General features: G+C 41.7%; 1 protein-coding gene and 1 pseudogene across 3 annotated transcripts; both read right to left on the bottom strand.

Moving 5' to 3' along the window:
• Positions 1–26,188, bottom strand: setd2 (SET domain containing 2, histone lysine methyltransferase). Of its 3 annotated transcripts, XM_023275530.3 has the most exons (22): positions 25,756–26,165; positions 24,244–24,365; positions 20,198–20,219; positions 16,124–20,082; positions 15,881–16,012; positions 14,981–15,109; positions 14,679–14,802; positions 14,489–14,566; positions 14,305–14,402; positions 14,011–14,143; positions 12,587–12,721; positions 12,369–12,497; positions 11,210–12,277; positions 11,050–11,098; positions 10,711–10,975; positions 9,888–10,617; positions 8,420–8,545; positions 6,474–6,610; positions 5,524–5,635; positions 2,727–2,801; positions 2,471–2,572; positions 1–1,846 (listed from the first exon to the last, which is right to left on the bottom strand). In XM_023275530.3, the coding sequence occupies exons 2-22, from the start codon at positions 24,270–24,272 to the stop codon at positions 1,685–1,687; spliced, it is 7,794 nt and encodes a 2,597-aa protein (XP_023131298.2). In that variant the 5' UTR covers positions 24,273–24,365; positions 25,756–26,165; the 3' UTR covers positions 1–1,684. The 3 variants fall into 3 exon arrangements, with proteins under 3 accessions (XP_023131298.2, XP_023131300.2, XP_023131297.2); XM_023275532.3 differs by lacking the exon at positions 24,244–24,365 and having other exon boundaries at positions 26,093–26,188; XM_023275529.3 differs by lacking the exon at positions 24,244–24,365.
• On the bottom strand, positions 2,812–5,504 carry LOC118470681 (actin, cytoplasmic 2-like; annotated as a pseudogene).
• Positions 26,189–26,535: the final 347 nt, after the last annotated feature.

Below are 26,535 nucleotides of genomic sequence, written 5' to 3'. Positions count from 1 at the left end.
TAATTTTACAAAAAGGTTTATTAGCTTTTAAAATGTTTGTACACTCGGTATGACAATGTGCTTACACAATAATTACAGTAGTAGGGTGAAACTTATTTTGTACATAGAAAAATAACAAAAAAAAAGAAAAAACCCACTAACAACAATAATAATAATAATAATAATAATAAAAAAACAACATGATTATGTCCCCGGCCACTGAAATAAAATAAGAGGGCTGTGATTCGCCGGCGGGGGTCGTAAGTTCGACAGACATGATGTGGGAACTGCATGAGGAGGACTGAGCTGGTGAGGATGGGTGGGCTCCTTGACCCTACTCTCCTGCATACAGCTTTGGTAATTTTACACATTATTTACACTTTAAACCATGAAATAATAGTCCTTTTACAAATTTTAAACATTCCCCAAAACTACTATTTAATATATTCACATATAAAGCAATATACACATGTCGGAAATTTTTTATGCAATTTTAAATGGGCTGTGAGAAATTGATGACCTAATGCTAAACAAACAACATTTCTTTTTTTTTTTTTTTTACTGCCAGCTGTAAAAAAAAAAAATAATAAAAATCCTGGAAATTATTGAATTTGTGGAGCAATGCTGACCTAAGTGTGTCTATAACATCTAACTGTGGTTTGGGAGAAAAAAAATGTAAAAAATGACCCAGAAGAAGCTGTTAAAACTGCAAATGTTACAACCTTCATTTTCAGCAACATTCCTGTAAGAAGAGGAGACGAGTTGAGGAGGGGGGATGGACAAACAGCTAAACAGCACTTCAAACATAGCATTCAAACTCTGCTCCCGTTATTATACATAAATTGATAAAAGACAAGAAAATATTGATCTCCAACCCCCCCTCCCTCCCAATCCTTTTTTTTTCTCCAACCTGCTCGTCGTTGGCTGATCCCTCGATGTGTGGCGAGTAAAAAGCTCATCCCAGTGAGGGTATCTCGCTTGAAGCAGGAGACGTGGAAAATGTAGGAATTTCCACAAGGATCCCGTGCCGACCTCAGTCTACATCATGCATTCATAAAACAACAGAGGCTCCCAAAGTCTTGTGGTTAAGAAAGGCAGGGTTTGAGGAGTGGAAGCTTGGACCTCCACAGCCCAGTTAAAAGCAGCACCAGATATAGTCAGTGGCAGAGGATGGTGAGGGGAATTGAAGCGTGCACAAAAAAAAATTAAATTAAAAAAAGGTGTCTGGAGGGGATAGAGAGGGACTGTTCTGTCATTGATCCATTTTTGCACAGTGGAAAGTAACAACAAAACTGTGATGAATTGTTAAATTTTGACACCGAAGCTGATTCCTTTGAATAATCCTCATTCAGGGCTGTAAAGAGTTTTAAAAAGTTGGAATTGAGGTGATCATCTCAGGAACATTTAAGAGCCACAAATGGAAAATAAAATAAAAAAATAAAACCATCAGTGAAAACGTTAAGTCTCTGTAGCACCCCTCCTTCGAGAACACTGCACCTGGAGTCTCGAGGCTCCGACTGTCTCTAGAGCGGGGGGGGACCTGTGCGGTTCCACGGAGGCCCCCTGGAGAGCTTCTTGGGCAGCAGTGCAATTCTTCGACATAAATACAAGTAAGAAACTACTTCACTGTTCACACACGAAGGAGTGACTGGAAAGGCAAATCTGTGCTTCTCCTGTGTCGGCGCAGAGCGAGTGTAACATCGGGTCAGTACACCTCGGTGTCCTCCTTGGGCCTGTACACGGAGCCGAACCTCTGCATGTACTTCTTTATGTACTCCTTGGTCTTGTGCTTCACATTCTCGTTGCACTCAAGGTCCTCAGGATTCTTGCAAGCTTTCAGCTCCTTGTTCATAACTCCGTGAGTTAGCTGGAAGACACGGCAAGGACAGAGTTAGGTACGGTTCTTGTCACCAGATGACAGTAAATGACATGATTGCAACGTGTATCTAAGTTGTGGTCGACCGGTTGGACAGTTAATCTCGCTTAGTGACTTTGCCCTTTATAATTTGAGACAATAAAACGGAATTTTTAAATGAGTGAAGCCCAACTCGTCTTTCTGTTTATTGCACCCATGTCCTCAGAGTCCTGGTATGTCCGAGTGGCACTCAGTGAAACCACACAATGCACGGACCCACCGGGAACCGCCGAGGAAAGAATGCTGCTCTTTGAAGAAAAGCTGGCCGAAAAAGAGCTTTATGGACAGAACTCGGTAAAACAAAGGAGAGGGAGATAATCGTTTACATGTACAATGTGTTCTTAGTCTCTTCCGGAGGCAAAATACAAGAACACTGAGCTGCAGACAGAAATCGTGGGAGCTCAACCGTTTAGTTCTGGTTTGAGGGAAACTTTGAAAACGGTCCTTTTATGTTAAAAGCTGACCAATACTTTCATTGTGCTGTGACCACGCAGAGGCGAAGGAACAGCTGGAAGCTTCTCAGGGATTTACGGAAACAATGACTCCGTGTACAGACATCTTAGAGTTTAATCTCACCTTTCTTGCCAGGTGTTTGAAATCTTCCGTGTTGCTGATGCGTCCAGATTTGCAGTCTGGTTTCCGGTAAGGATTGAGACACTGAACGATGAACTGGGACATCTGAACAACGCACACAAACACAACAAGGCGTGTTGGAAACAGTGGGATATGTGGAGGCCAATAAAAACTCAAACGGGTAGATAGAAGGCTTCCACAGAAGTGCAGAGGTTTGGAAAATTGCAGCATCTGGAGTTAAATAATATAGTTGACTCACATCTTTGCGAAACGTCTCTTTACTTTTCTTCGCAAGTTCACTGGAAGTGTCTGCTTCAGCTGTCTTTGTGGAGAACTGTAATAAAACAAATGCAGAGGTGAGCAATATGCTTAGTAGAGGGCAAATATGATTTCACAATTAAAACTGGATTTCCAAGTATAGCTTGCCACAAATTAATTTTAATTCCGTTCAGGCCTATCAATCAATCAAAGTTTCATTCTATAGCCCTTTACAACAGCCCAAAGGATGACCAAAGTGCTTCACAGTGAAAAACAAGAGAATAACTTTAAACAAGACAGTAACTTAAAACAGGACAAACAGTCACACTCGCACTCACACCTATGGGCAAGTTCAGAATAATCAATTAACCTCAGCACATTTTTGGACTGTGGGAGGAAACTGGAGTACCCAGAGGAAACCCATGCATCCACAGGGAGAACATGCAAACTCCTAGCTGATAAAACGATACTGATATTTAGCAGCATTGGACACTTTACCAATAGCTCCATAGAATTTTTGACAGTTTTACGTAAATGCATCAAATGCAAATTGCCATGAAAGCAAACCCCAAGCGTGCCCCCTCCCTGGATCAAAAACAGCATTTTGTACATCCATCGCATATCTAAGTGTTGCCTTTGCGAGACATGCTTTGCAGTCAAAAAACATGGACAACCCCCTATCCACCACCACCACCTCCACTCAAAAAACGCATTCCCAGAGGGCTGACAGACTAGATGGCTTTCTGATAGTGATGACCTGTCAGTCAGGCAGCTCGTAGCTATTCTCCAGGGATGAAGAGGAGGCAGCAGTTCTCATTTCTTGCTCAAAGTCCAGTGCAGCGTAGCACAGCTTCACGTTCGGCTGTGGTGGTGCAGCTGCAACCCCTCTCAGTCAGGATTTTCATGAGGTAGTCTGTGAGGTCCCTGCCAGCCAGGTCCAACCTGAGGATGGCATGGGGCAGAGCATAGCCCTCACAGATGAGCACAGTGTGGGTCACACCATCACCAGAGGCCATGACAACACCAGTGGTACGACCAGAGGCATACACGGACAACACAACCTGGATGGCCACATACATGGCAGGAGTGTTGAAGGTCTCAAACATGATCTGGATCATCTTTTCCCTGTTGGCCTTGGGGTTCAGGGGGGCATCTGTGAGCAGGATTGGGTGCTCCTCAGTGGCGACTCTCAGCTCACTGTAGCAGGTGTGATGCCAGATCTTCTCCATGTCATCCCAGTTGGTGACAATACCGTGCTCAATAGGGTACTTGAGGGTCAGGATTCCTCTTTTGCTCACCATACTGGTGATATCCGGTCCAGGTCGATCACTCAGAACACCCTCCACAATCCATGCACCTCCGGGTTTTGCTTGGTTTCTTTATTGAATGTATATGAAGGTGAGATTACTCCTTTATTCCTATTTAATGTTATTGATGTGAGTAAATCTATTTATTGGTGTGTTTTTCACTGTTGTGTTAACCTTAAAACTATAAACTGTGTACCTTCATAAATAGTCTAAAGTGGCTAAATTCAAATTAAATCTTTTCTCTCATTGACAATAAAAAAAGCTCAATAATTATCAAAATTAACTGAAATGAAACATATCATCCAGGCCTAATCCAGTTCCACTTTTCCCCCCCTTGATCACATTGTCACACATTTTTCTGTCGCTCTAGTAGAAGACAGTGTTGCCATAGTATGTCACGCTGCAGAGTAATCTTACACAGCGCAGCCCTAAGCCTGCAGCAACTCAATCAAACGCTGCAATGAGCTGCAAAACAGTAGCTATCAAGGCCAGTGTGCCATCAAACAGCACCTGCTCACCAGCTTTTTGACACGAAGTAGGGATATCCTGTCAGGATGCTTCCTCTCTGACTCCAGCCTTCAAACAACAAAGGCGAGCAGGCAACAGCTGACCGCTAAGACCCACAACAAAGCGTCGAGCATCAAGAACAAACACAAAAGATCCGTATACAAACAGTGCCATGGACAGGAATCCAGAAACAGTGAAATTGAATGCTCTGCAAGTATAGTGCATGTGCCATAGCTCACAGTACTGGATGTGGACACCACCACAGTCTAAACTCAGGCTGGGAAATGGTCCATGTCCTTGTAGCTGTTCTTGGCAGGAAACGTTTCACGACAAACATGGATCTCTCATCTCAGTTTAGACGCTTTGAAAAAAATAGAACTCAGTTACATCTTTTTAAGAGACAAAAGGACCCTTGCGTAGTTAAACTATAAAACCAGAAAACCGCAAATAAATGAATGCTGGATCTTCCAGATGGTTTCCATTATCCTCAAAGTCAGGATAAAAATGAAGGGGGAAAACAAACGAGGCAGAGGAAGAGGAGATGAGCTTAGCCTTCCCTTCCCCTCCCCTCACGGCCTTCAGGCTAAAGGACAGACAGCTGAGCAGGGGGTGGGCGAGTGGACACTTCAAATTTCTCCCCGTGTAGATTCTGATGAAGCCATTTTGTGAGTCGTCGTCGTCATCTGCAACTTTACAACACTTGGTGTCGTGTTGATGGCTCGCTCTTTGTTCTACTTGAGAAACAGCTGAAAGTAATCACCAGCGCAGCATCTTCAATTACCTCAAAGAGCAAACACTATAATCCTGTTTTACATCCAAGCGCAAACTTTCTGGACACACAAACAAAGGAGGAGGTGGATTTTTCCTCTCTGTCATATGAAGGAACACAGATTTTCCTTTTTCCTGCAATGCTTACTATTAAAAAAAACAAACACATAACAACTAGACATTTTTATTCCACAGTACAGAGTGATCAGAGCTCACCTTGGAAGGATTCTCATCGTAGGTGGGTGTTCCCAGGTCCATCTCAGATTCATGGTCCACACTAGCGTTGTCACTACTTCCCTCCCAGGTTGGTGGGTCCCACTGTGTTTGTCTAAAAGGAAAAAATGTCAAGAGTGTAATATTTTCAAGGTCTTTTTAGAAGCAGAAACTAACTGCTCTCTAGGGATGTTAATGATTACTTTAATTACTGATAATCATTTAATCAACTTGGAATATATTAACCTTCTGTACACCAAAACCTTTCAACAGGTATGAAAGGAATCTTATCTTTAAAAAAAAAAAAAATCACCAAATGACACCATTTATCAGACTCGGAACCTGTAAAAACAACATGAATTGTCAGATTTTAAACTTGCCAATGGTCCATGAGCTAATCTTGACTTCTAGCTCTGTTGGGAAAATTCACCAAATATCTATATTTTCATCAAAATCTTAAATAAAACCATAAGTAAACAGTTCTCACCTGTAAAAAAAAAAAACACAAAAAATTTTGTGCATGAGCAGCTGGACTAACATTAACTTTACAGCAAACACGTCATTCCATCATGTGGATCAGCTATGAGTATTATTTTGATTTCAAACTACCATGAAAAGATTAAAAACGCTGCAGGATATTTACTGGGGAAGACTGCAGCTTGTCTGCGGTGTTAAATACCATGGATTTTATTGCGTGAATTGTTGAAAAGCATTTTCAATTAAGTTTTTTTAGTGTTTAGTTTATAACTCATTTATAACAGTGTTTATCTGCTCTACAAAGTTCTGGTGCAACTGAGCTGATTTTGCAGTAAAGTGTCAGTGATTAAAAACGGTACAGAAAAGCCTCCACTGTTTTTCTGTCATTTCAACCATTAAACCATTATTCATTGCTTATCGGTTATGGAAATTACCTAAAATGTGCATCCCTACGACACACACACTGCAATACCAACCTTGTGACAATATGGTAGTAGTAGATCTTGCCTTCAGGGTCTCGAGCCACTTTCCAGTTGGGAGGTAGGACGATAGTTTTGGGTTTAGGGGGAGAGGGAGGAGGCAGGTCGATCACATTGTTGGGTACAATCATTTCCTGGAGACAAAGAACATAAAATAAGTATCAGAAGGCAATATGTGCGGATTCACTACAAAGTACCTACAGATGTGGCCAAAATGAGTTTCACACTTTGACTGGAAAAAAAAAAAAAAGTTCTCTGAACTAAGTTGAAGCTGATTAATGGCATTGGTATCCACTCATCCACTATCTTCTGTTCTATATTTAGAAATGCTGCTGCTTTTTATTAATGTAGCATATTGTTTTAAGCGACTTAAGAAATGAAAACAGTTTGGACAAAAACAATGAGTCCCTTGAGCATAAACTTTGTGGCACATGTTGTGATTTCTCAACATGCATTTTTTTGTTTCCCTTTTTAAAAAAGTGGGGTCTACTTCCATGCAGCATACAATCATTTAAAGAGCAGCATGCAGATAATTATGCAGATGATTTTGTACTTTGATCTTGAAGGTCAACTTTAACATGATTTGGAGTTTCCCCCTGCAATTTCATTCTTCCCCGTCTCCTCTTACAACTCGTTTTTTCTCTCGCTCATTTTCAGTGTGGTGCACACAATGAATGACAGAATAAGCACTTCTCTCCCTTTAAACAGGCAATGATTGATATTTAAGTGCAAAAACAAAGACAATTAGACTTGCTCGAGTTTCTTAATAACGTGTCCCCTCTCCTCTTAAAGGCTTTTGCAGTTCTAACTAATGCGTGGGGAGTCTCGCATACAGGCTGATATGAATTGAAGACACCTGTATACTGAAGGCAAGAACCTGCTTAAAATATCTCTTACTTTATTACCACTTCTAAGAGGTATCGATAGTTTTGTCTTGGCCGTTCTAGAAGAATAGTAGGATAAGTAATACGTGTCTTTCAAAGCTTTTTGTTCCATTCTACGGTAAACCAAAAACACGAGTATACACAAAAAAACTCCATATTTTGCATTGTTAGAGGGAGATGTTTTCCTAGGAAGGAGTGCCTGATTCACTTAAACTATTCACTTATGTGTGGTTCTGTTGGGAAAATTAACCAAAATTTAGGCTGAAAATTGTGAGTTTTTATCAAAACCATTTTATTCTACATGTTAAATTTACAACTTTTCCAATAATCAAGAGTTTGCACTAAATATATACTGTATAAAAACTAATTTTCTTCTTTCCCTATGATTTACGGCATCATAATTTTCTTGAGCTGCACAGGAGATATTTCTAAGTTCTCTCTGCTTCTCGCTATGTTTCTGCTGTTAACATAGAAATGCAGGACTATATATTGCAGTAAAATTAGTCCACAGTGAATAAAAATTTCAGGAGCAAAAAGAACTACAGAAACCACTCAGGGTTGAGAGGGCTAAACTACATTTTTGGAGACAGCTCAAGTTCAAAATCATTCCTAATCCTAGCATTCCTTATTTACATCTTAACTGTGGAAGTCAAATCTTATAATTCAGATATATAGTTCCCCCTTGTGGCCACACTGAGGCTCAGGGTTGCCTCAAAACCACAAATCCTCAAAAGTAGAGATTTCAACTGCCTAATAAACATCTTTTAAAGCAGTGATCTTTATTAAGACCTCCTGCTGCTCAAGGATATAATTACCATTCAATAAAATAGCCCCAGATTTATAAACAATCCTACTAATCTGCTCTTCCTTTCAAACTAAACTACTTTTCTTTCCTGAACTAATAGTAATTCCCAGCTGTGAAATATCCCTCAATTTGTTATTGCTGTTATAAAAAATAAATATATCCTTTAATGGAAGCTTAACTGTTATTTATCTCCCATGAAACAGATTTCCCTAAACTCAATACATTTCAGAAAGTAAATAGAATGTGTCTGTTACCTGTTGGACAGTTTGGGAGGTTACAATGGTGGTGACTGTGCCTCCCTGCTGCACCACCACTCCTTGTTGATGACTAGGATACACCGGTTGGCTGTGCAGGTAGTTGGCTGGGGGCTCAGTGTACGCCTTCAAAAACATAGTGTGTTAACATTTTAAATAGTGTGTAGTGCCTTGGATTAAAGCATTCAACAAAAATGAGAAAAAATGTTCTGAATTCAAAATTTGCAGCAAAAATTAGCAAGAGAGTCTTATTACTGTTGAGCTTAGATGACATATTCCCCTATTTTCCCCACCACATTTGATTATTTTTGCTCCAATATTAATTACAGTGTCTCTTCAATGCTAAATATGCAGGTGAAAAAGCACTACATATTTTCCAGACCATGTTTTTTTTATTACCATTGATATGACACAAATCAATGCTAATAAAAAAAAAGAACATTCTCAAATGATAACTTTTATAATTAAAGGCTACGCTATGACCACAGGATACTGAAAAACACTGGCATTGATATATTTTGTTTTTGAGAAAATACAGAAATTTCCACCAGATGACTTGAATAACTCCACTTGTAAAGAATTAATCAAATCAAGAAGGGTTGTGGTTGCTTTGAAAATAAAAAATAACAGACACGTTCTGAGTGTCGTTTAGATCTGTTCTCCTGTGGTGTAAAACTGGCAAAAGCATCTGAAATAACTTTTTGCTTTGGACGGCATTCAGATCTGCCTTTCCACTCATCATAAACAGCCTTCTGGTGCTGATTTCAATGGTCAAACAAATTAGTCATGTTGCCTCATGTGGTGGCAACAATTGCATGACACTGCCAACAGATTTGTTTATTGGTCAACATCATTCTTTCTGTAGCTGAACTATTTCTGTACAACTGACTATGGCTGCACGAATAGAGCCAAAACGATAATCAGGATTGTTTTTATCCATATTGAAACCAGGTGATTGAATCTGCATGGGCTGCTTTCTATGAGTGGAGTGAATCTCAAATGTCAATGTCGCTTTCGATGATGCTCACATAATCGTGAGAAGTAGAAATCGTGATGATTAATATTCTATAAATTGTACAGCCCTCATACCGGCACTGTGGTTCTTTTAAATTAAAGTCTTTTTGTGTTCTTGGCACATTGAACTGTGCACATGTGGAGCCTGGAACACTGCAAACTCTGCGTGCAGAAAATAAAGTTTAAAAACGTTAATGGGCCCAAGAACCCTTAAGAAGAACTGTGCGAGTTTTCTTTTTGTATAAAGGATCAAAAAATTGTTTCATGATGTGTTTGAGTTAATCTACCACACTATGGCGCATGTACACATTGAAATGGCAGTGCTGAAATAATATAAAGTGCAGACCTAGGCTAGATTAAATACATTTTTCACAGTTAATACCTTGTTTATTACCCTGTTAATATAAGGGATTTTAAATAATGACAAAAAAGGAGCAGAGCAGGGGAGCCCTACCTGTATGACAGGAGTACTGGCCTGAGGGTAGGCGGTGGGGATGCTGTAGATGGTTTGGCATGGCTGGCCCTGGTAATAGATGGCCGTCTGTGTCTGAGCCTGTCCTGGGGCCGTCGCATACTGTTGCGCAGGCTGCGTCTGCACAGTGACCGCCTGCTGAGTGGTGGGGTCCCAGAGGGTGGTGTAGCTCTGCTGGCCCTGCACCTGAGGCGCTGACTGAGTCGGCACAGACAGGACAGCTACTCCTGCATCCTGGGTTGCTACAGTTGGCTGGGCATACTGCTGAGGGGTGCCAGAGGCGAGGTTGGTGGTGGTGATGTGCGGAGGGAGATTGGAGACAGGAGTGGTCTGGGAAGTGGAGGATGGAGAGGGAAGCCCCAATTCCGAGATGAGACGCTGAGGAGGAGTCTGTTCATAACTGAGGGTGGGCTCAACGGCAGGGGTAGGGAGGAGAACTTTGCCTGCATTAGGGTTGCAGGGATCCACAAAAGTCTGGATGGGATATCCGGGAGGGTAGGTGATGAAGCCAGGGCTAGAGGCGTACGCCAGAGTTGGATCGTAAGCCATAGTTTGGAGCTGTTGTTGCTGCTGCTGAAGCTGTTGCTGCTTCTGGGCTTCTCGCTGAGCAACCTCCTGTTCGAACAGCTTCCTGCGTTCCTCCGTGGACAGCTTGTTGCGCTCTTTGCCACTGACTCCTCTGGGTGTTTTGTTGTTGTTAGATGGGTCAAACCTTAAAAAAAAAAAAAAAAACAGAATACACTTTACTATGACAAACAGCTCAGTAAAAGTTCAAGATGACATCACCAATGACAAGAATTCCTACCTTTCCTCAGTGCGTCGGCTGCTCCTCTCGTAGGACGAGGGCGGTGGAGACAGGGATCGCCTTCTCCGTCGCTCAGAGCTGCGTGGAGTTTTGTCAGAGACTCGGTCCCTGTCCCTGTCCCTGTCCCAGTCTCGATCCCTGTCTCTGTCATAATCCCGGTCCCTGTCTCTGTCACGTTCCCTCTCTTTGTCTCGCTCCCTCTCACGTTCTCGGCTGCTGGAAGCTGTGCGTGGCGTCAAAGCTGTGTCTCGATCTCGGCTGCGATCTGTCGGGAAAATCAAATTAGTCAAAACCAAACCAAACATTTAACAACAAGAACAAGATTTGGCATACCCTTACCAGTTGATTCCTTTTCCACCTGACTCTTCTTTGGTATCCTGTACACCTCCTGAAAGACAAGAGCAACTTTGACTTAAGAATACTACCGTATATAATCAGATTCCAAACTAAAATCTGCATGTTGGACAATTCTTTAACAGATCATTTTATGTGAACATACCTTCAGATCCTTCCAGCTTTCCAAAAGTCTGGCAGCCATGCCGCTAATGTCCAAAACACTGAGTTGGGGCTCCTGACTCCTCTCACTTTCCACATCAGAGACACCTTCCTCTTCATCCTGAGAAGGAGTTCCTATCACTGATGGATCCACAGGGGCTGCTGTGATCTCAGAGGGCACAGTGGCCTCGGGGGTCTCAGAGCTTGGTGGAGCATCAGTTGTAGGTTCACCAGGCTGAGGCTCACTGCTAGGAAGAGCTTTCTCAGTCTCTTGTGCCTCTTCCTGGGTTTCCATAGTTTCCGAAGGCGGCTCAGGTGGAAGATCAGTGATGTCCATCTGGTCAGACTGACTTTCTGGCTCATCGGCTTTAACGGTGGGCTGCTCTGCTTCCAGTTCAGCCTTTTCTGTCACCTCCTGGCTGGTCTGCTTCTCCTCCTGTTCTTCAATTGGCTCTTTTGGCTCCTCAGGTTCATCAACCAGACCCTCACTTGTCTCCTCTTTCATCTCAGTGTCCTTGCTCTCCTCATCAAACTCAGTTTTGTCTTTCACCTCTTCAGTTTGAGATTGGTGTTGACTGCTTGAACTCATCCCTGAATCTTCTTGTTTTTCTTCTGTGGCCTCTTTAACCGACTCCTCCGCCGATTCTTTCGTTGGATCTGAAGCTTCACCTAAAGGCTCTGTCTTCAACTCTTTCCCGTCGGGAAGTCCTCCTTGCGAGTTTTCATCTTCTTCCTCATCATCGTCCTCCTCCTCTTCTTCCTTCCCATCAGATGCTTTGCTTGCGTCAGAGAGGGCGCTGTCCAGGCTGTTTTCACTGATGATTTTAAGGCGTCGGTACACGGCGGGTTTGGAGGCGTCACCGTCCAATTCTGGTCCCAATTTGGTGGAGGAACCATCAGGAGTGTTGAGGGGTGTTTGGGCACGGGAGGTGTTCTCGCTGGAGTAGCCGTCCATCTCAGCCTGCTGAGGGAGAATTTTTGTCTGGGCCCACCGCTGAATGAAGGCCAGGACTCTGCTCTCCTCCAGCATGTTCTTGGTCGAGATGGGCAGCACAGCCAGGGTTTTCATTATCTGCAAACAAAGCAGATTATCAGCATGTTGCACTGTATAAACCATAGAGGCTATCTGTATTGTGATAAATCTGCAAAACCACATATCTCACCTGTAACTGCAGTTTAATGTTGTTGGCACTGTTGCCTTTAGCTTCAGAAAGCTCCATCATGAAGATCCATAGCAAAGACAATCCATGATGGTCCAGGAACTGCTTCAGGCATGAGGGATTCTGAGTATCCTGCGCAATGCAAACATATCACATTACATACTGGAAACGATAATGACAGAACGGCAACATAAACAGGGCATTAACAGCATAGGCCATACTTGTATGAGCTTGAGACAGATGAGTTTCTGCTCCATGGTTTCCACTCGGACCATTAGTCTGCAGAGAGACACCACCTGTTTCTCATCATACAGGCCTTCTCCGTTCTCCAGTAATGCCTCCAGCTCCTCATCAACCTGTGGAAGCACAACGGGAGATTATATTCAGTAATGTGATTTAAGCAGTTGTGCGGGAGTAAACAGTGAGGAGATATTTTTGGCATGTATTCATGAAGTACAAGTTATCATTAAGGGACAAATAACAGCATGATTATGGAGGTCGATTCAGAAATTTACTGGTGTGATTAGCAAAATGTAACTTCCATATCTTGTCTTTTAAAAGGCAATTAAAAAGATTCTATTAATCACATATTATATATCAAAGAGTCAGTCATTTTGTGACTTTGGTACATTATTACCCATACTGAAAAATTCATTGCAAAACATCAACTTCTTTTAGTGATCGACAAAAAAATAAAACGTAAGTAGGCAGAAATTCAAGAAAGACCAAAAACTCCAGAATTTGAAATGTATTTTTTTTTACTTTTGCTCGCATAAATCTCTTATTTGTGAGAGTTTTTGGTTGTTGTACTAACGATAAGGTTATAACCCTTTGTTCTCCTGGTGTCAATAATTATCTAAATTTAATATATTGAAACATTTATTGCGGTAAATTCTTCGGCATTATCGCCCAGCTCCACTAGTCATTCATTTCAGTTGTCCAGATAGTGTTTGTGATCTCAGTGGTGTTACATGGAGCCAATTCTACCAGTATTAGCATCCAGTTTGTGGGCCTGTAAAATCTCATTAATTAGAAGAGATGCTCAGAATCCACCTTGAGGCTAATGCAATCCTACTCTGTGAACTGATACTGATATCTTTACTGACACGTTTTACTGCATTTACTTTAAGTCGCTCTTCACTTTTCCTTGTATTTGGGTTGCTCTGCAGTGTAGGCAGTTGTTTCCGAGACTTCTCATAGCAACTCCAACACTCTCTTTCTGAAATGACGTGGGATTGGCCAAATTTTCTAGTACCAGCTAGCTTGAAAAAACAGTCAAAAGGAGATGCAGATGCCTAACTTCCTCTCGGACTATTTAAATTAAAATATGCTAAAAGGTTAGTGCCAAATTTTCGCCTCCTGTTGACTGTTAAAGGCATAATTTAAATCTGTTATTTTAACTCTGGCCACGACTGATAAAGTAAATACTTATCAGCTGTATAAAAATGGGCACTCTTATAATTTGTGACATTTTCCACACATGATTAATACAAAAAACAAAGGAACTGACGATGGGTTCTCTTTTGTGTTACAACTGTACAATTTGAGAATGGGACCAGTAACAAAATGTCTAAGGAACCTCACAAATTCTATTGTTCACAGAGAAAGCCCAGACAGGCACTGAAATATGACTGAAAGAACTGACCGTGGTGAGAGCACTCTTTCGACTGCGGTCTTTCTTCATTTTCCCTCCAGCTGCTCGAACACTAACTCTGTTCTCTCCACCCAGGAAGCCTCTGCAGCTGGGTGCTCCACAGAAGCATTTCTGTGCCTCTTTCCTGCAGGGACGGAGAAAACAGAGATGAAATTACCACAGCCAAATCAAGTGTAAAAGGTTATACAGTCATTCTTTGAGAGCATGTATTTATTAATAGATGAAATGTCTGAACACATGCAACTAAAGAGCAGACAAAAAAAATAACAACAACAGAAACGGTACCCATATCTCTGAAACTGGTAGTCAAATGTCAGTTCAGTTCCTGCAGTGACAGCTTTGGTGGTGAAGAACCCAACTCGAAGCTGGCCATTCACAGTCCACTGCAATGTAATAAATGAAATGTAAGTCAGCTTTGAGCAACCTAACCACAAAAAGTATATCAAAGTGCTCTGGTCTGCCTCTCTACCTTCTGGGTCTCACAGTTGGGCTCGCAGCTGTGGTTCATGAACCGAGAGCAATTACCCTTCAGCGTGGCATCAATGATCTGAAGAGACATAATGCAACATCAAGTATTTCTGCCCATCACTTCACTTGATTAAAACAGATTGCGGTTTAAACATAACACATTAATCTCAGTCTGTTCTATCATCACTCACCTCATTATTCTTTAGAGACATAAAATAGTAGTGGATGTTTTTATTGCGAGCGTATTCTTTCACCCTGGTTTTGAACTCCTTGTGGTCCAGCACCTCACCGCAGTATTCAAGCACAAAGGTGTTTCTAGGATAGCAATAAAAAAAAGCAAGTTTGACAAGAATCCTGAAACCTTAAACTAAATACCTTCACTGTGTAGCTTTAAGCAGGAATCCCCGCACAGAGTACTACATTTTCTAATCTGTGAATGTTATGTCAGGAAAACTTTTCAAAATGCCACACTTAAAACTTTTAAGAGGCTTACGCAGCCAAGTCTTTAGCTGCCCGCAGTCCCCAGCCCTTGTCTTCTGTGAGGATAACATCAAAGTCTGCATGTTGTTTCATCTGAAAGCGCCGATTGGAACAGTACGCTCCATTCAGGCACCGTGACGAGCTATGAGGAACAAATTAAAAGACAAAAAAAATGCGTTAGTTGTTGTGACTTAAAGTGAATATTGTCCTGCTCCTGTTAAATATTACTATATTTGACAGTTGACAAACAAGTGAAAACTGCTGCCAAAGTAGATCCCTGGGGTCCCCTTTCATGTACATCTGCTGTAACTACTTTGGCAGAATATATTTTTCTTTCTCTGTGCATGGATAAAAATCTATCTATCCACTAATCTATCTACCTACCTATCTACGAGAGCCAGAAACAGAAAAAAAAACTAAACAAAGAAGATTGTCAGATTTTTAACTTTCTGACTGTCCTTGTACTAATCACGTGATGTGTGGTTCTACCAGGAAAATAACCAAATCTACGCTTAAAATCATTACCAAAAAAAACAACTGTGCTCCTCTGTGCAACTGGAAAGTCACGATTGTATCAGCTGCAACCAAAAAAAATTTAACAAAAATTCGGCAGATTTTGAACAGAACAAGTATGCAAACAAATTAAAAATGCAAATAGTAAAATATCTACAAAATATCCTTTTTTAATTCCACTCTCTGTTAAATAAATAGACAAAGACATTGAACTTCAGATTTTGTATGGTATATGGCGTTATAACTCTGTTATACAGCACAAATGCAATTTTAAATTCGTACTACTTCTAGCCACAGTTGTACTATTTCCATAGAGGTGCAGGACTTTATATTGCAGTGAAAAATGAGCCCAAAGTGAGGAAAAAATGTGACATCCAGAGACTGTTAATTATCAACTTACCACTCAATCATTAGCAGCCGGTTTAAACAGTCTTCCCCGCAAGCTAACACTCCCCTTGAGCGGTCCTCTCTAGGCAGCACCGGACACTCACATTGCATTCTCTTGATATCGCGATGAGATTTGCTTTTCTTTCTGCAAAACAACATTTAAAACTTTCATAGCCTGAAGATACTTTCAAGTTTAAATATGAAGATGCAGAAACACATTTGGATGTTTTGTCAGTCAGGCTGGACAACACCTTACCTCTCAGTGAGGTACAGGTTCTCCTCGATCAAGTCAAAGTAAGGGGGCATCTTTTTAGACTTGGCCGACTCTTTCCATTTATTGGCATCTTGAAAGTCCTGCAGAGTGAGCGATGGACGGAGCTCTGCTTTTATAGAAGTTTCCTTCAATACATCAGCATCTCCTAGACGCTCCCTTTTGCCTGCAGGCCCAGCCTCTGCCTCGTTGTCCGAATCCGACTCGATCTCTGGACGCCTTTTCTTGGGCGGACCCCTGCCTCTGTGTGGTCTGAAGCTGTCCTCTCTGGGTGTGTCGGGTACCACAGAGCCCCTACTGTTGCTGCTTATTTCATGCGCTTGCACGAAGCTCGATAACCCCGGAGTGTTAGGTCCGCTGCATTCGACGGCTGTTTTACTAAGACTTGACAGTTTATCTCCATTGTAGTCATCGTGGTCATTAGTGAGAGAGTCAGGATGGATTTCGCCTGATGGATCCTGATCATGTTCATGTGCGTGGAGGTAGGCTTTTCGGCTAGTCTGCATGTTTGGGGATTGGTGGGTGCAGGAGGCCATGTTCTGTCTGTGGTCTTGCAGTTTGGCGAAGGCTCCTGTCAGTTTAGTGTTTAACTGTGGCCCATGGCTGCTGTCAGGCTGCTGGTACGTACTACTCGGCTGTTCGGGTTGAGTAAAATCCCAACCCATGCCGAATTCGTGCTTGTCACCGATTTTGTCAGCGTCGGAGAAATTGTCGTGTTGGAAATGCAAGTACGCCCGGTCACCTCTGCTGCTGACATCATGTTGTTTGTGTCCTTCTTCACACTGTCTGGAATTATCGAGTGCGTGGGGGGAATCTGTGGCACTTCCATGGGCATTGATATGACCGGTTATGTAAGGCAGCGCACTGACGGAGCTGGAACCCTCTGAGTGACTGGTGCTATCAATCATGTTGCTCTGGGATTGACACAACATGCTGCTACCGAATGAATCATTTAAACTTGAGGGCTCTCTTTGCTGCAGGTTCACTTTATTTGGGACTTCACTGATATTCAAGTCGCTGTGCAGCTCTGAAATATTCCTGCAAGGAGAAGCACCCCTGTCTTCTGCATCCAACGTTAGGGAGGAATTCTTTGGCACCACTACGACAGAGTGCAACTGTTTTATAGCCTCACCGCAATCAGAGTCATACTCTGAGTTGTCACTATCGCTGGCCTCACTCTGTCCTAATGCATCCTGATTAAGTGATGCTCTCTTGCTCTCTTTGCTCTTGTGAGTGCTGTTCTTGGACTTGTTTATATAATTATCGCCATTCCAGCTCTGTGTTGTTGCAGCCGAGATGATCTGTGATGTTTCGTTTATGTGCCGAGGCTTGTCTGTTCTTTGACAAACAGTCTGTTTTAAGTCACAGTGGTCAATGCTGGTGCTTGCTTGCGAAGGCTCACTTTGGTCTTTGTGTTTGTAAGTCAAAGATATGCTGTCTGAGCTGACTTCCTGCTCAGATATCTCAGTCTGCTTCACCGGTTTGGAATGTGTTACAGCTTCTTGCTGATTATTATCTTTGATTTCAGAGTCTTGTTGGCTATTGTCTTTTGAAAACTCTATTTTTTTGACGGAGATCACCTTTTTAACAGTAGGTTTACTCTCTGCACAAACTGCCCTTTGTGAATTATCACTCTCTGAGGTGTCCTGCCCAACAATATCCCACCGGGACTTTCTGGTACAACCGCTCTTTTTAACAGTATCCATACTTTGTTGTCCTTGCACCAGCTGATTCTCAGATTCAAGACACGATGAGTCAGATTTGACACTTGGGTCAGACTGCTTGTCGACAGTCAAACCACTATTCGGCTCAGCAAACTCTGCTTTAGTGTTCTGCTGGACATCGTGTATGTCAGGTATATCCATTGCATCAAGTAAGGACTTTGGCCCAGGTGAACAGTCAAATACGTTCTCATCCTGGTTGCACATTACTTTCTCATTACTATTGCATGAATTTACGACAGCTGCATTTGAGTTCACATGTGGTTGATTATTAGACGAAAGGTTATCCAGGGATACGTGCATTACGTTTTTACCAACGGTTACATCTAAGACATTTTTACTTTCAAAACCTGATTTTGTTTCTCTCTCTGTCTTAGATGGTGATTCTTGCAAACTTTTATTTGTGCACGAGGTAATTTCCTTAACATCCTGATTACAGTGTTCAAGTAGTGAATCGGATTTTTCTTTTTCACCATAAGAACACAATTCTGTGGTGGTTGCACGTGATGACGATTTGCCAGGACTGTAAAATATGTCATTTGATTGTCTATCATGTCCAGCGGATTTCACAGAAGATCGAGAAGGTGTCGTCCGGTTTGACTCCGGACTCCTGGTTTTGTTTTGGTAGTTTTTACTGTTTTCTGAGGATCCAGAGTTTCTGTCGGAGGGCTGCGATTTCCCCTTATGATCTGCCTCAGAGTCACTAGAGCTGCTTTTTTGGCGTTTTTCATATGTTTGCGAGTGGGAATAATTGCTGGAAGAAGAGGATCTGTTGTTTGTTTCTGACTTGTGATAGCTGCTGGATTTACGGTAACTAGAGTCCGGATCGGGAGAGCACCTGCGCTGGGAATCAGAGTCTGATAATCGCTTTGAAGTCCTTTCAGACTTTGACGATTGTGTTCTTTTATCCAACTCAGAAGAGTGAGGAGAGTCTACGGATTTAGAGGCCTTTTCAGATTTTGAGTAGGAAGATGATTTTGAATCTTTATGTGAGCTTAAGTAGTTGGATGATCTACTCGAGTCACTTGTCCTTGTCCTTGTCTTCCTATGGTCATCTTCAGAGTCAGAACTATCCCGAGTTCTGTCAGTGCGAGAACGAGAACGTCTTCTCTCTCTGCGTGGAGAGCTCCTGTGTGATCTCCGATCTGATTCATGATAATATGACCTTTCAGAGCGTGATCCTCTGTCACCTCTGGACCTCTCTGATCTGGAGTGGGATGAACTGGTTCTAGACCCTCTTGACCGAGACCGTGATCTAGACCTGGATCTTCTGCGATCTTTGTCTGATCGAGATGAGCGTGAAGACGTGTGTCTGGAATCGCGGTCTGATTTGGAATAACTAGAAGACCTTTCATGATTTTCTGACCTCTTAGAGGAACTTCTTTCCCTTTCTTCCACATGTGAACCAGAGGAAAACTTCTTTACCTCTTTGCTTCTGCTGTCAGATCTTGTTTTGCTTTTGGAATCAACTGCTTTTCGGCTGGAAGACATCTGGGCTGAATCTCCATCAGATTCGGAGCCAGGGGGAGCACTATCCGACTGTGACCTGGTTTTCCTTTTGTATACGTTATTGTCCTGCTCAGTACTGCTGGAACTCTCTCCATCTTTTCCTGAGGAAGCAGCTGGCTTCTTGATGCTCGGGGTTGCCCTGGTCTCAGAGGCTTCAATGTGAGCATTTTCAGAGGGGCAGACGCTGAGGACATTCTGAGGTTGGGGGGCTGGGAATTCAGCTTCACTCTTACTCGTTGACTTCTGCGAAACCTGCGATTCAGAGGCGTGCGGCTCCTCTGACGCAACAGACATTGGTTTCTCTTCAGTCGCAGAAACACTAAGAATTTGCTTCTTAAAATGCATCTTTGCTAAGTCCGCTTTCAGCTTAGTGGCTGTGGAGACTGATGTTTGAGAAGGTGTCTCTGGTATAGATGCTGGCACCAATTGCGTCTGTTTTTGCTCAGTTTTCCCATCTGTGCTCTTCGCTGCTTTGTCTGAGGTTGACGAGGCAGCGTGAGCATCGGCGATAGACTTATCAGGACTGGCGGGGATGAAGAACGGGCTTTGCAGGGGCTTCTTTGTTTGTGCGAAGCTGAAGGACACTTTCTGACGACCCTGATCCTCTAGGTTGACCTTCATCTTGGTCCCTTTAGGCAAGAGATGGTTGGATAGCATGACTCTGGGAGACAGGCTTTTGATTAGAGCTGCTTTGGAAAGGCCCTCCACCTTTACCTAGGATAAAACAGAAACCACAAATAAACAAATTTACCTCAGGTTTTTGGAATTTATCGTAACAAATGCTGCTAAAATGTTCAAATGGCAGCACTAATTTGTTTAGTTTACTTACCGATGCACCACTCCCTTCCTCTCTGTGGTTGCGTAGGAGCACCAAGGGAAACATGAAAGAGAGGAAACACAGGAATCAGATTACACAGTTCATGTAGTCGAACAGATCAACACTTTAAGATGGTCAGGGAACCAATATTAGGGGTTAACCTGAACATATCAAAGCATGACATCAGTTTCCTAATCGAAAACAGTGTTGCATATGTGTACATTTTCTCCTGCCTGTTCTTTTTCCACTGAGAAATGAGGATGTTATATTAAGCATAAACACATTTGTAATTTGACCCAGTGAATGTATATTTGTATCTGATCACCACCAGCTTTGTAATTTACAAATAGTGGAAAGCGGCAGGGAATAGGAGGAATGGCTGACATGCAACAAAGCCCCTAGGATAGAATCCAACCCAGGGTGGCCACATGATAGTGTTTGTTTCAGCTACATGCTTGACTTGTCACAGTCACGAACTGGCAGTGACATCTGAATGGCAGGTAAATTACTGAAAGGACTCCAGAGGCTGTCAGGTTCATCAACCTACAGATTTCACATTTACTTGATTTCCCCAGACTTTTACACTTAAAATGGGCCATTAGGATACTTGAGGAAAGCGGAATGTCATTATAGTAGCTTGCAAACAAAATGTTCTTCATGAAAATATATAATTATTGGATTTTTTTTTCTTGTGAATTTTATAACTCCCCAGCCTGGGCTTGAATATTTCAAACTTTTATTGCAAGAAGCGCTTAAATTCTTCATTTTGGGCACAGAATGATTAATGAGAGCAGGGAGTTCAATACTTGTTGTTGAAAGTCGCAAATATATGTACAAAATATCAGGAAAAGACAAGGATGATCCAGTGAATAGCAATGCCTCCTTAAATATATATATGCTGCATTCCAATACCCATACTACCATGCTATTCAGTGTGCAAGAAAAAGTAGTCGACCAAAAATACTCAGTTGTCTCACTGTATTTGTATTTTGCAGTATACAATCAAATGTGCTTTTTTGTTCATTCTCACAAAGGCTGAACAATTTGTGGAAAACATCTTTTTGTGATTTTTCTAATGCATATTGCAATGTGATTTGCAATTTAATTTTTTAAAATAAGGCTTTAGTTCAACATTCAGTGTGTCAAAAACTTAAAACATATGATGGAGCATTTCCACATCAAATCAAGCCTGCACTGCTGAGTGCACATATAAGCGACAGCTCATTTAGCACTACAGACCATGACGGATATATGAAGAAGAAGGTCAAAGTTTAAGGCTCTATGTTATGACCAACTAGTATGCCTCAACTTTATGCATACTGCATGAAACAGTACAGACATCGTAAAAGCAGCTGCAGTAAGGACTGATAGCAAAAAGAAAAAGAAAATAATTTATAATGCAGTCATAACTTAGGTCTGAGGAAATGGATACCTTGTTTGGCTAAAGGCACTTATTCCTGATTGTCCAATTGACAGATGGCTCTATATAGGATGTCTATATCCATTCCTGTAACGATGTAATTGAGAGAATACTGAAACACTTACAACATATACTTTAAATTGAAGCAATTTGTTCTAAATGAAATTATCCTAGAGCAATGCTTTCCCCTCAATTTTCGACACACCCAAACCATTTTGGAGCCGAGTGCTCATTCTCCAGTTCCCTTAAATCTAACACCAAACTCATGTTATAACATTAGCTTTATGTCAACAGTAGGACATGAAAAGGACCTGCAAACTACCAACAGGATGGATAAAATGGATATTCAACCCGAGCAGCTGTTACTCTGAGGCCAAAGTGCTAAACAAAGAGCCACCAAGCACAGAAAGGCAACTATAGACATTCTGTGAACAATCAATGTGTGTTCACTCACAGGAACAGTCTAGTCTAGAATGCAAGACTAATACTCAAGGTCAAACTATTTTTATTTTTGACGTAATTCAGAAATCCCTTCCTGTCAGACACAAATACAACAAAGCAAAATTAAGACTACCGGTACATTCCCAAAAGTGATGCAGCATTGTAATCTAGATAGTGTGCTTCACTTTCCACATGAGACATTCTCTTTGAAATCACAGAGAAACCAAAATGAGCCATGATTGCTGTTATACATTTGCAGATACCCGGAGGAAAATGGGTGAATATTTAAGAAACAAACATGATTTGTATGGTCCCATGGATCATCTGTGGCCCAGGTAGACTAACACATGTTTTTTGATACATACAGGGTACAGTCCAGACCATAAGTAAATGGACAGTTTGACATTTTGTGTCCTTCAGGCTTTGTGCTTCAAAGCATTGGCGCAGAAAGAAGTGTGTGTGACATGTAGCCCTTTGTAGCCCAAAGTTTAGAGCTTCAAAAGTAGCTAGTCAGATATCCACTAAGCCAAACAAAATCTTCGTCATTAATATTTTGTGGAAAATCCTTCACACTCAGTGACTTCCTGAATTCTCTGACCCACAAGCATCAGTAGACGCGTCACATTTTCCCTGGTGATGCTCTCAGGGCCAGAGCTTCATGCAGTGACCTTTTGCTAGTTAAAGGCCTTTAGTCAGGTCGTCAGCAAATGGAATGCATGCTCAATTAAACTAAGATCAGGTGACTGACTCAGACAGTAAACTAGCTTTCCCCTCTTCACCCTAAAAACGACCTTTCCACTCCCAATCAACTCTGAGAAACACAAGTTCTTTTGTGCAAGACAAAAGCGTCACAGAAAAATTGCATAGTTAAGTGTCCACTTATTTTTGAACTCTTACAGTCTGGGCAAAGTGTTAAAGGGCTTCACCTCTCACACCGTTCTTTCTGTATCTATTTTTTCCCAACTGAGGTTAAGCACAGAGCCTGAAGAATAAAATCGATCAACTATCAAGCGATTTTTTTGTCCTTTCTCTTCAGAATGTTGCCTTTTACAGAAATTTCTGCTATCACTCCTGAGTGTGGTCAGAAGCTTGGGTTGCAGACTTTAAACTTTCTATTGTTGGTGCCTGCAATTAAGATTTTTGTGTTTCATCCCACCTCGAAGAGGATGCTGAAAAAAACTGTGTTGACAACAATGGAATGAACCTTTGTTTAAACATTTTTTGTTTGTTTTGTGATAATTACCATTCTGTTAATTACATTCATATTTATTCCTAACCCAAAATCTAAGTAAACAGACCTCTAACTCACACTAAATAGCTTCACTGTCTACACTGCTAAGAATTCCAACTTGTGTTCCCAAACAGCAGAGGCAACAAATCACACACAAAAAAACAAGCGTTCAATGTGTAAAAAGGTTGTGAATAACACTTTTTGTTCTAGTAAAATGTGCCTGTCTTACTAAGGGTTGGTTTGATATTGGTGCTGGGCAATAACTGGGTCATTTATTCCTCTAGGGTTTCAGTTTTCCTTTTTCTCTGTGACCTTCAAAATGGTGTCTTCTGCAGGGACACTGAGTTATAACACGAAGATTTAAATCAAATGATTACTGGGCTGAACCAGAAACCTCAACCTTTTAGCTTGACACCAAATATAAAAATATCACTTCAACCGCATAATGTTTCAAGTGGTTAATGTCAAAAAATATTGTGCACATAATTTTTTTCTGCACATTGACATAAAAATACGTGAAATTATATCTCAAGAAAGTTGTCTTTTTATTTAATATGCACATAATATTTTTGTTCATGCAAAATAATTAAATTACATGTCTTTGTTTAGCAATTTTACCTTTAGTATTCAGTACTACTCAGACAAACAATGATGAACTTGATACTGACTGCACAAATCACACCATCTCAACATTGGTGAGTCAAAAATAAACAAACAGATGAATGAATGTGAAGACAACATGTCAACATATGTCAACATTTTTACACTAAAGCCCAAAACAGTGCAGTAATTTCCTTGTTATAAAACTTTTGGTATGTAAATAATCACAGGGGCCTTGTGCTTAGTATGACCTTGAAGTCAACATGTTTAAAAGGCAAAGAAAGAGCATCAGAAATAGTCTGCACAGACTATATCCGACACATATTACAACTTGGTTACCATGCTATAATTTGTGCTGTCTAATACCTGATCTCTGACTTGAGCAGAGTGTCCATTGAGAAACACCTCTAGGATTAGTAGGCCTGAAGAGGCTGCTGGCCAAGAATAATCCAAATCAGAGAAATGAGCCCTCCAAAGTGACGCCACACCTGACAAAAAGAAAGATAAGGTTGCAATGAACTGAGTCTCTTTATCCATAACAGCTTAAAGCCAATCTATCAGGAACTTTTACACTTTTTAAATCATTAACACCAGAGCAAAAGATTGTAAAAATGTAGAAATTGATCTGATTGTGTCACACAATAAACACAGTGTTGAACAGCTTCTTTGTATTGTGCAAAACACTAAATTTCAGAGAGTACCACATGCATTGAGCCGTTGAACTGTAACTACTTCTGCAAGCATCCCTTCCTGACTTTCCTGTTATCTATCATTGCAATGTGGCAGCATGTCTTAATGTGTTTATCTGCCATAGGACAAACATTTCCTCCTTTTATTCGACTCAGAAGGCTGTTAGTCTCTACTGCTACCGCTTTAGCTGACAATAAACAGATAAAAGGATACATTCACGCATGATTTATAAATAGTATCATGGTCGAAGATAGATGAAAAACACGGATGGATGCAGAGCGACAAGGGAACATGCATCTCATTATTATGCACTTATGTCAAAGGCAAGCGAATTGTCTGCAGAAAACAAAAGGTTGCTTGTAGCATTTATGGGAAACACTTCAATGAGAACACACGGTGACTGTCTTGAAGCAAAAATGGGGAAACTAACTAAAGCATGGCCTGTGCGGGGAGGAATGGATGCGGCCAAAAACATGGCCTTTAAAAGGATGAATCTACCCCCTGTGAAAACGAGCAGAAGATGTGTTGCAAAACAAAGATGAATATTTCATCGAGATTTTCAAACTAGCCACGCTAGAGCAGGCTTGTTCGTAGTGAGCAGGCAGAAAACACGACGAGGTATCCCACTGTGATGGTAGTTTATTTAAAATAACTAAAGCAGCTAAGCTAACTTCGGTAAGCTAGCACAGAGAGCTTTCGTGGGCCCTCTTTAAAGAAAGCTGGTGTTGTGCTCTGTATATATTATAATACGTTGTGCGAATGTTGATAAAACAACAATTAGAACTGAAAGTGTGATAAGTGTGGCGTTTAAGGTGTTTTTCGGTCCCACTGCATAGGTAAACAATCGCTTCTGTAACCGAAGAGCCGAAGAATTAGCATTAGCGGCTAGCTATGTTAGCTGACTGTGACTAGCAGCCACTATGCTAACGTGGCTGCTATAAACTTGTCTTACTTGAGTGTTAAGTCGCGGAAATTAAGATTTTCTCGACATTTGTGGCTCGATAATTTCCCAATTGTATGAAAAACTAGGGGCGGTTTGGTGTACGTACCCATTTTCAGATACAATGGACCCTGGGGTCTGTGCACCCGGCTTTACTAGCATGCTAGCTAATGATGTTTTGTTTTGTAGTAAGATGGTTTCACCAGAATTAACCCTCCGTAAACATCGCTGCCGTGCGAGATACTCACTTTACGAGGTGTTTAAGGTCACATGGATCCCCCATCTTCGAAATCGCCAGCAACCGGGGCTTTGTGAAACATCAAGCGGCGATGTATGCCGACGTCAAATCCATACGGAGCTGTCGGAAATGATCGTCGTCTCAGAGGCTCCGCTGCTGCGCCCCAGCTCCAGCATGGGTGAGTGTTGGTACGATCGAGCTAGCTCACATAGTTAGCCGAGAGTTGGAGAAGGCATCGAAAGCGAAAAATCACAACAACCAAAGCCCCGGAAAGCGTCCTACTTTTGCAAACCTGTAAATCGGAGTGTGATGCGCTGTGAAGGATTTCGTGCATGTCTTTTGGATACCTTTTTGTTCCACACACGGATCCTCACAGAGTCTCTCCGGCTGTGGCTGCTGGACTCAACATCACATGATGTGGGAACACAGCTGGCGCGAACCCTGGAACCCTGGAGCGCACTGCGGGTCCCAGACATCCAGGAAAGTTAGGACTTAAAATGAGCCGCAATCTAAAAGTTGCACTGCCTTGTCGGTACGTTTAAACTCATTTGAGTACAAAAGCGAAACTAAACCACTTGTGGCCACTGAAATAAGAACGCGTGTATTTAAACACAGCATGGCTCTGAAATAGGTGGTAAACAAGTGCAGGTATGAGTGGATTTATTCATTTAACTTGATAAAATAGCTTCAATAACCTCTTCATAAGGTTATGGTGTCATACATGCTTGCTCAGTAGATGGCAGTATGCACATTAGACGTTGGTTTGCAGCCACCTCTGAAGAAGAACAAG

The sequence above is a fragment of the Amphiprion ocellaris genome, chromosome 9 (genome assembly GCF_022539595.1).
Source record: "Amphiprion ocellaris isolate individual 3 ecotype Okinawa chromosome 9, ASM2253959v1, whole genome shotgun sequence".
NCBI classification, from domain to species: Eukaryota; Metazoa; Chordata; class Actinopteri; family Pomacentridae; genus Amphiprion; species Amphiprion ocellaris.
This window is presented reverse-complemented; position numbering and strand designations above follow the sequence as displayed.